The sequence below is a fragment of the Grampus griseus genome, assembly GCF_964374135.1.
Source record: "Grampus griseus genome assembly, chromosome: 11".
NCBI classification, from domain to species: Eukaryota; Metazoa; Chordata; class Mammalia; order Artiodactyla; family Delphinidae; genus Grampus; species Grampus griseus.
Window position 1 is genome coordinate 73,860,227 of NC_139005.1, and position 10,974 is coordinate 73,871,200.

The following is a 10,974-nucleotide window of genomic DNA, read 5'->3' on the forward strand; positions in this document are numbered from 1 at the left end:
GGGAGGGTGGCGTGCTTGGAGAGGGCATGGAAGCTCAGCACCCTTTCCCCATACCTTGCCTTGCATCTCTTCAATCTGGCTGTTCCTGAGTTGTATCATTTTATTTCATTTATTTATTTTTGGGGGAGTGCTGCTTTGAGACTTAGTTGCGGCAAGCGGGATCTTTCATTGTGACACATGGGCTTCTCTCTAGTTGTGGTGTGCGCGTTTTTTTTCTCTTCTCTAGCTGTGACACGCAGGCTCCAGGGCATGTGGGCTCTGTAGTTTGCGGCACGCAGGCTCTCTAGTTGAGGCGCGTGGGCTCAGCAGTTGTGGCGCGCAGACTTAGTTGCACAGCAGCATGTGGGAATCTTAGTTCCCCGACCAGGGATCAAACCTGTGTCCCTGCATTGCAAGGTGGATTCTTCACCACGGGACCACCAAGGAAGTCCCCCGTGAGTTGTATCATTTTATAATAAACGAATAATCTAGTGAGTAAAGAGTTTTCCTGTTCTGTGAGCTGCTCCAGCAAATTCCTCAAGTCCAGGACAGGGTCTTGGGAACCTCTGATGTATAGCTTGTTGGTCAGAAGTGGAGGTAACAATCTGGACTTTCAGCTGGCATCTGAAGTGGGGAGGGAGGGCAGTCCTGTAGGACTGAACCCTTAACCTGTACAATCCGACACTATCTCCAGGCACATACTGTCAGAACTGAGTTGAACTGTAGGACACAATTGGGATCTGCACACTTTTAAGTACATATTGTAAGATGTGTTTAAAAACTCTTTACAGGTGGATGCTAGAAGCAAATAATTTAGTTAATTAAAAATTCTATTTAACATAAGTAAAATATGTCAGGCTAGAGATCTTTTTTGAATTCTAATCTATTATTTTATCTATTTTTATAGGAGAGTTATGAATTTCACAAGAAGTCAAACACAGTGATGCCATTTGCTATGTTTTATTTTGCTATTAGCTTGTTAAACATAACATGCAAATAATCAAAAAGAAACATACATATGACTTAGAGTGAAAAATAATTCTAGAAAAGAAAAGTTTCGTTAGGTAAATATATATTCCTAACACTAAAAATATTGCTTTAATTGTATGTGGTTTCATGAATTTTGTCTAATTTGCAAGATCATTTGTCTCAAAATTTACCATCTATTTTTCAGCTAAACAAATTTGAACATTGAGATAATTTGCTTCAAGACAGTAAACACCCATAGGCATGTAATCCATGCTTTTTGGCACATTAAGTTAAAGTTTAGAAATTATAAAACTTGGCTGACTTCCACGAAACCAGTAGAAAGCTTTTCACATCATTTGACAGGAGATAGGAAAAAACCCACTAAATTTACAAATAAAGCATTCATTTTATTGTCTATGTGTGTGTGTGTGTGTGTCTGTATTTTTGATGAAACAGGCCTGCCTTTCATCTTTTCTTTTAAAAAAGTAGTAAAATGTTTACAAAACATTTTCCCTCAGAATTTGAAGTGTATGGAAGCAATAAACAGCAACAAAAAATGAATACTAGAAAAACTGACACACAAATAAACATAACCATAAACTGCTGTTCCAGGATATATCTCAGTATAATTGGAATTAGTAGATATCAGTTAACGGTGATCTCATTTGCTACACGTAGACATTCATACATATCCGGTGGCAGACTGGTTTGGGTGATGCGATTGCCATCCAAGCGCAAATGTTTGATCTTGGAGTAGGATAATGGTCCCAGGATCTTACAGAAGCTCTTTACTTCAAACTCTGGAAAATTAAAGAATGAAACACTTCAATCGTTTTTTTTTCTTTTTAGTACATGGGCTTGAAACCATCATTTTTAAAAACTTTCAAATCTATAATAATATCCAATAAAACTTTTTCCCACTTATTTGATGTATCTTTGAATTTGGAACTACTAAAGGAATATTTCAGACTACCAAATAGCCCAGCAATATTTAGTAAAGAATACTTACGGTAGGTCAGAAGATTTAATGAAATGTTTCAAGGAAGAGAACTTTAAGTTCTTGATTTAGAAATACTTGCTTATAGAAGGACACTCAGTGAATGTGTCATATTGTCTAAGCTTTAGTTTGAAATATTAAGTCTAGCCTGAGGAAACCTAAAATTGGTGCTGTTATATGAGCAATCTCACCGTGTAAGTATTCTGGGTTTTTGCCTCTTAAAATAAAAGGGGTTAAATAAATGAACTCTAAACAGTTTTCCAACAACCGCACTTCATGACAAAGATTCAAAACCCCAAAGCAAAAACCAAATCATGGAATGTCCACCATCTCAGCTCATGCCCTTTTCTTCTGTGGTCAAAAAGCTGCCACAAATGAACAACTGATTTAATTTTTAATGGACACTGAGAAGGTTACTGGATAGCATGGTCTGTGTATGTATATAGAAACTGCCTATGGTTGCCCAAGTGTATTTCAGATTAACCTTATCTGGTCCTGTATCATGTTATTTTCTTTCATTCTTCAACTCTAGCTAACAAAGATTTCAGTGGAAGCCCAAACACACTGCAGTCCTTTCCTCTAAGATGTTGTCTTAAATAACTCATCTGTCAAATTCCAGGGTTCTTGGTTATGGTATCTGCCTCTGAAGTATGGAACAATGGAAAAAACATGGGTTTAGGTCTATATTAGTTTTTCACCTCTGTCGTTTGCCATCTGAGACATTTATCAGATCTTCTTTTTAGATATATCTATCACACTGTGTGGCATGAAGATTACATTAATTAAGGTATGTAAAGCACTTCACACAGTGCTAGCACATACTTTGTACTAAATAATTATTGGCGTCCTTTTAATTTTTTCTGTTTTCTAAATTGCTTTACACTAGGAAGATCTGTGACTAGCTTAACGCTTAAAGTTGCAAGTTTGAAATATGACAAATTGTTTTTGGCTGGATATTTCCTAATATTGGAAAAACATTAAGGGACTCTTATTACCTTAAGAGAAGGTGGGCAGTTGGTATGCATAATTATTATGCGGCAAGATAAACTAAGTTGAAGACACACATGCAAAGTCACACGGCAAGAATTCCTGAAATATGTAAACCTAAGTGTCAAGGATAAGGAAGGGAGAAAGGTAACTACTCACTTTCAAATGACTATATGAGCTGGGCATTCGGATTTCAGTCTCAGCTAGGCACGGAGCAGCTGCTGGCATTTCTCGCAGAGTCCATCTGTCCCATCTCCTACATTGGCTCTTCCCTTTTCACTCATACAATGAAAACTGTTTTTTCCACCTTCAAATGCCCCTGCATCTATATCTCTCCCCTTTCTTGTCTCAGAGTAGGAGGTAGTCTTGCTTCTGCAGCTAACCTCCACCCACAAAATCTAATGGATTTCTTCAGCCCTCAAACATCTTACGTCCCAGTAGCATTTTGGCCTGTCTGAGTATCCTTCCTCCTGACCACAAATGTTTATAATGTGGGACCATATATTGCCACATAGTGAATTTTGCCCTGGAAACAGCTGTAAGGGTTTAGCTCTGATAGCTTGACTGTGTATTATATGACAAACAAACTTTGCAGACACAAGAAAGAACACATGGCATTGCAGAGTTGGCAATCATGGACTCCTTCATGAGAACACCCCAGCCCTACTAGGAGTTACATGAAACTATTGCAGAATTACAGAACTACTATTGCAGAATTATATTAGTAAGGCACACTGAAATTTTTTTTTCAGATGAGTACCAATATCCTTACCCAGTAGGACAAGGGAACCAACTGTTATAATATAAAGATGTTCAATTTCAATAGATTATTTTAAAATTTCAATAGATTATTATAAAATCATTTACTATGTGAATCAGTGTTTCCCACCTGAGTTTTCATTTTAAAAACTTCATCTGTGAATTATAGGTTTTTTTCTTCTTCCAACTTCCATTAAAGAATAAGGTAGGGATTGGTGAATGTCAATTTCCCATATGAATCTTTATAGCTTAAATTGAAAAATGTCCCAGGAGACCAGAAGAGTACATAAGCAGCTCAAGTGGAATAGGTCAAACTCCCACCCAGTAGATAAATGAAAAATAAACTCTGGAAGTAAGAGAAAGGAAGGAGAAACTGTGGGAAAATCAAATGAGGTGAAGGGTTGTGTATAAGAAAAGGGGCTTTGTAACTAGTAAAAAATATTCCAAACCCTTATCATATTCCTCCTTAAACTTTCTCACAGTCCTCATAAGAACACCATGAAGACCATACACACCAACCATAACAGTGATAACAGAGATAGATGATGGTCATGATAGCGGAGTAATATGTTGAGTCCCAAGTAAAAATGTCAGAGGAGACCATGAGTGTACACGGGCTGCTCTGGGGACAAGCAGAGGCTCTGTAAAAGCCTCTGCTGGTTGTGGACTTGTTGATTTCTCCCTCAGCTACATCTTGTCAAGAAATAAATGTAGACACAAATCGAAGTCATGAAGGAGGCAAATAATAAACAGATAAAAATCAAGAGATAACACAGCAGGATTAATTAGCCCAGAGTATTACATTTGAAGAAATGAGTGCTTAAATTCTATGACCTTAATGGTTTCTTATCTGGACACTCCAAAGCAAAGCCAGATATTGGATAAATAACTAAGCTAGAATTCTATATTCTAGAGAAATATTTTGTTGGCATTTTCATTTTTTTTAACTGGAGCCAGATGCAGTACTTGTGTCACACAACTTAGGCATTTAAAACCTTGAGGAAACATCAATCAATCATAGGCACAGCTTTCTACTTACTTTCAAGTTCATTGACCTCCAGGTAATAGTTTTCAAGGTTTTCACTGACAGTCGGTATGTTTTTAAGTTTATTATAGGAGAGGTCCAGCTCCAGCAAGGATGATACATTAAAAGAATTTCCAGGTATTCCACTATCAGCCAGTTCATTATGAGACAAACGCAGATACTGCAATCCATTAAAACGCTTGAAATACTCATCAGGGATGTTGCTGATCTTATTGTTGTCTAAGTAGAGAGTTAGAAGAGATACTGGGAGACCAGAAGGCAATTTGGTCATCTGATTGGAGCTCAAGTCAAGGTATTCAAGTGACCTAAGACCTTTAAAAGCAGCTGAAACAGCATCCTCTTTCAGCTGATTGTGTTGAAGGTGGACAAATGTCAGGTTAACCAGTCCATCAAAGGAGCCAAGCTTCGAGATCTTGTTGTTAGTGAGCTGCAGGTCCACCAGAGATTTGGGAAGTGGGCCCACAGATTCTGTCAGATTGTTGTAATTTATATGCAGCTTCTTCAGTTGCTTCAGTTTAGAGAAAACTTTTCCTTTTATCTTGGAATTTTCTAGAAGGTTATGATCTAGAATGAGCCACTGCAGATCAGTTACATTTTCAAAGGCCTTATCATCAATATGGTCAATCTGGTTATTCCTAAGGTAAAGGTACTTGATTCCAACAGGCACCATTGGCACACTTTTCAATTTCAGCTCATCGCAGTACATGGCCGTTGGGTAGCTTTCAGGGCAGTTACATTCTGGTGCACAGTTTGGTGATGATCTCCCATAAATCGATAGGGGGAAATCATAATCCTCATAGTAGTAGCTGCTGCTGGCACAGCCAATTAATGCCAAGAGGAGAGGAAACATACCTAGATTCATTTTGGCAAATGCTTTGAATCCTAAATAAAGTGGAAACATGTATTATTATAAAATAGTATCCTTTCAGGAAAAGTATACTAAGAAGAAAGAAAATGCATTAGCAAATGTGAATTTTATTACTTTATAGTGCTTTTTTTTTTTTTTTTTACTGCACTAATGATGTCTTGTTAATTTGCATTTGAGGAGTAGGTTAAGGACATATGTTTACAACGGATGGGGAAGTGAACAGATTCCAGGGCAGATTGCATTCACATGCGCCCCCTTCTGGGCGAGCCAGGCCTAACTATCCCAGTCAACTTCTCTAGGTCCTTCCTTAATTAAATATCTTCCTGCAAGAGGTTTCTGGGAGGTGCCCATTAACCACCATGTTAGAACACTGCTTCAGAATACCTTCAAAACCAGAAGAAATGAAAACGAGAAGACAATTGTAAATTGTACCCTCTACCCCACCATTCAACATCATTGAAATGTCTCATTAAGTAGATCCTTACTGAAAACGTGGGCAATCTGTGATGTTGTCTGCAGGAAAGCTGGTCTTCTGTGTGTGTGGAGGGGGCGTGGTGGCAGTCGTGGCATGTTCCTTTAAAAATGTCTTTATGGTTGTTGATTCTGAGGAAGGTGAACAGAAGTCTTGGTGGGGGTGTGTGCATGTTATTTCACCTTTTGTTTAACATTCTATGCTTTTAAGCACATTACAAAACTGTGTTTGAAAATTAATATTTAGTATATTAGGTTTAGTAAAATTAATGTTTACTCATCAAGGAAATGTCACAAACTCTAAACATTTTTTAAACCTAGAAAGAGGTCTAACTGGTAGAGAATGAGATTCTTTTCAAAGATTTGAATGAATGTTTTTCTTTCAATCACTCACAATTTGCCTACGTTCTTCATGTCAAAATTTAAGAAGACAGGGTTTGCTTATCTGGATTTTAGTGCTTTCACTGAATGGAAGTGGGAGAGATGTGGAACTGAGGAAAGTCTGTATTAAACAGTGGCATTAAGAGCCATGTAGGAAAGGATAAATTTGAGAATATAAATTAAAAACAATTTGTAACAGTGATCTTCTCATATGAACTTTTTTCTAAGGAGAGGTTCAAAGAAGTACATTTCAATCGCTTGGGGAAGCACTGGGTCAGCAATTTAGGTAAAGGCAAATAGGATATAACAGTTGGGCTTTTGTAGAATGAGGAGTTATAGCTGAGCAGTTGGTAACTCTGGGAGGGAAATTGTTAATGTGAAGCAGTATCCACATTCCAATGGATACCATAAAATAAAATCTCTTCCTGTGAGAAACATGGTACAAGCTTTTGGATCTAGGTAGTTTGGGATAAGCAGGATTTTCTACTATCAGGAATTTTAAACATCTATGCTTTGCTTTAACTTGGAATTATAAAGCACTTTATTTTAGCAGATGAAACACTCAAAAACGTTGTTAGAGTCACTCTTATAACAGAAATAATGTAGCCAGATTCTTTGTAAATTATTCTCTAAGATTATGATGGAGTCATTTAATTTAGTTGACAGGACTTGGCCATGAGATCTATTACATAGTGCTAATGTAATTATAGGATTCTTTATGAGTTACAATTATGTTAATGTTGTAAAGATTTTTCTTACTTCATTAATAAGCTTCCACCTTAGTTTAATTCAGTATACACTAAACTAGACATGGGAACTATAGTGCGAATAGTAATGGAAAATGCTTCCATATTTTTTAGCAAAGTCAAAACAAGGGCTCTGAATTCAAAGAGAATCTGTAACCGTATAATGACTCCACTATGAAGCAAAACCACGCTTTACTGTCCCCCAGTTTTTTCAAGTACCTGTGGCTATGAAGAAAATGCTTTTTTTTCAAAAAGTAAATCATATTTACCAGAATTTCTTTAAAACATGTTCCTGTTTCTTAAGACATACATCCACAATCCAAATCTTTAAAATTAACAAAATAGAAATAAATAATCCTTTAGCTCACATTTTATAACAGCATAAAATGTTTATGGCAAATTATAACAAACTGTAGCAACATACTTGTGGCAAAATATTTTGATGACTGATTGAAATGGCCCTTCTTTGCTCCAAAATTAGGTTCTAACAATACTAACATATTTAAACTAATTAGCATGAAATAGCAAACATTTTAAATGCCATACTTTTTCACTGTGTCTAATTTTCTCATTCCAACCTTGAAACTTTTTATAACTTCCTTAGCTAAGTAAGGCATTATAGACTGTATAAAATGTATCTCAAATCCATAAATCATGGAAAGTATATTAAGCAAAATGTGAAAGTAAATGCTCAAAACTGTGGATTTGCTGTTGAATAGCAATTGGCAAAGTTGCTCTGGAATTTTTTCTGTTCCTGTTACAATAAACACCGTCCCAAACAGTCAGCATCCCCAGTGCTATAGTTAAAACAGCACTTACCTTACTGTCTCGACACTGCTTTCGTTAATTCTTAAAGCAGATGCTCTGCTTGGTGGACAAGAATCCACCAATATATGCTGTAAACTCTGTCAGGACGGAACTGGCTGCCAGATTCTTGGTGATACAAGAGCTGAGTGGGGGAAACCCAGCCCAGTCACGCCAGTCTCTGAATGGAGTTATGTCATTGTGGGGATCTTGTGGTGTGGCATGCAAACATTCTGCTCTCTAACGAGGTGCAGGTGGACTTGGTGAGCAAGGACAGCCCAGCTCACTCCCTATGGAATAAGAGAGAGATACATGCTGAACCAGCCCCAATACCATAGCTTTTAATCCCAAATTGAGTACTGCTGCAAATGAGGCATCTCCAGTGATAACATTTCTCTTACAAAGCCCTTTACTTCTATAGCTGTGACAACAATTAAATGTAATTCTCTCAGCTAACTATCATGTTCATCTAAAGGTCTCATAAATCAACAGAGTAAACCATTTCAGGAAAATGCAAATGAGCAGACTCAGAAGAATTGAATCATTTTTGCTCATTACTCGTGAAATCTATACTGATTTACTTGGACTCAATTTTTAGCCAAGGGGGAAGCTTACATTAGTTTCTAAAATATTTAAATGCTTCATTTGTACTCTGATACAAGTGATAAGCAACAATATTTCCAGTTTACTTATGTTAAACAGACTCGTTTTATGCTCTTCAGGTCTGGAATCAATCAGTAATATTCTGCCTGTTTCTTATTTTGTGGATTTAATTTAGGAATTCATCCAAAACCTTACTTGGGGAGAGTATTCTATGGCTTATTGCCAAAAAACATAAAAGAACATGAAAGAAATAAATGTGTACTAAAAATATCACAAAGTAATTATTTTTCACTCTGTCTTTGCATGCTAGCAATATTTTTTCAAAACTAAAAATTATGCTAAGTTGTAATCTCCTAAAGGCCTGGTTTGGTGTATCTTTCCTTATCATTTCCTGATGCATGCTTCTAGAAAATGAGAGATCTACTCAATATCTTGTCTATTTCATTTTGTGATTGTATCAGCTTTATTTATATGATTTTTTCCCTGCAAAATTTTCATTTCCTCATGTTCGTAAGAACTCTTAGAATCAGATACTTTAAGTTGCCACATTGTAAGATTTTTCCCTTTTAAAATAGCTTAAATATGTCACTTTTTAGCTATGAGACCTGTTGAAAGTTATTTAATCTCTGTGGCCACTGATGCATTTGCCCGAAAAATTAAGTTAGTATAAATGTCTCATTTTTGTCAGAGAACTGTTAAAAAAACAAAAGATAATCTTATTGAAAGTAATTCATAGAATGGTAAGGCGATTCATAGCATAACATTTTAAGAAAATTTTAGAAAGGCCTCAGTTTTACAATAGAGGGCATGAATAAACTTAGAAGAAATCAAGAAGAGAAAGACAAGTAGACCAATCACATATAGTTAGTGGCTCATTGTAAGAGACAGCTAAAACCATTCTAAGCATTAACCTTGTGTGTCAAATTCTATCATCTGAGATTTTGTGTGTAAAGTTCCAGCTACATATTCCAAGGATTTTTCTTTATGAGCAATAAATGTGTTGTGGTATCTGTAATAAAGTTTAAATGCATTAAGTTGGATTTACCTCATTGTGAAACTGATATTGTCCACATATAACTTTTTCTATAAAATTAGTTCTGTGAGACCAATAATTGGATAACGTTGCACATTTTAAAGCATATTGCTTGGGCCCACTAGAAAGAAATGAAATTAATATTTATGGTGTATCTACCTTATTCTATGCTTTATTCTCAGAATTTTCACATATTTCACATATTTCAAATTCACATATTTCATGCTATAAAATCCATATAAGTATTATTTTCACATTTTCAAAGAAGTAAAAATGGAGACTCAGAAAGTCTAAATAATTTGCTAAACGTCACCTAACAACTAAATGGAAGAACAAAGTCATGAGCATCTTCACCCACTGGGAAGAGGGTGGACAGGATGGAGCTGAGACAAGGTAGTTAATCAGTTTAAAATATTTTCTAGGCAATATTATTAGCAGTTTAGAAAAGGCTTAAATATAAACCAGCCAATAGTTTTCAAATGGCAAAAAAGTTAGCTAAGCATCATTTCTTTCTTTGTATACCACATGCTCACATTCCCACACATGCCCATGTGCACAGGTTAGAGCTTCTGGGTGAGGTTGGAGCTTTCCATCCTGGTGAATGGAAATCAGGTCCTTTGTGATAATGGACGTTGGAGATTTCATCAGAATCCATGTTAAAATGATTAAGTTGCCCCCTCAGCCCATCAGCTGGATTCCCACTGTTACTTGAGACCAGCAAGGATGATGAGGAACATTATGACTGTTTCACCTACCTGGTTCTGAATCCAACCTTGGACTTCTCAAAGCCCCCAGGCTCACTGCAACTTGACTGTTCCCTCTGTCATAAGCATTCTCAAAAGTAGGACAGAAAAGTAGTAGTCGGAAAGTAGTAAACAGCCCAGACTTTGTGGAAAGATAGATATAGATTAGAAACTTTCTCAAGCAACCTATCAGGGGTGAAAATGAAAAAAGTATGTAATTTTGATAGCTTTAGTGTCTTCGTCTTTAAAATGGCTGTGAAGATTTCTGTAGGAAAACATATGAGCATCAAAGGACACATGTATAACACCATTGATATAGGACTTGGCTTAAAATAAGTGATTAATACATTTAAATGCATAATATTTTATAGCTATTATTAGTTATTATTCATAGAGTCATAGAACCACAGAATTGAGATGAATCTCAGAGATCATCTAATGATGGGTTCTATGAAACCAGTTCCACAAGTACTGCTGCTGGTCTTTTTTTCTCATATGTAGAGCTAAAGATAATGTGGTAAGAGTACTCCATCCAAATGAGCTGCAATATTGTTTTCCTTTTGTGGTGGTTGGATTGCATGCCATGTTC

General features: G+C 36.3%; 1 protein-coding gene across 1 annotated transcript; it reads right to left on the minus strand.

Moving 5' to 3' along the window:
- Positions 1-923: 923 nt before the first annotated feature.
- On the minus strand, positions 924-8,199 carry LUM (lumican). The gene is made up of 3 exons (XM_082666671.1): positions 8,022-8,199; positions 4,731-5,618; positions 924-1,748 (listed from the first exon to the last, which is right to left on the minus strand). Exons 2-3 carry the CDS (start codon positions 5,596-5,598, stop codon positions 1,594-1,596), a joined length of 1,023 nt encoding a protein of 340 aa, XP_082522797.1. The 5' UTR covers positions 5,599-5,618; positions 8,022-8,199; the 3' UTR covers positions 924-1,593.
- Between the last annotated feature and the right edge of the window lie 2,775 nt (positions 8,200-10,974).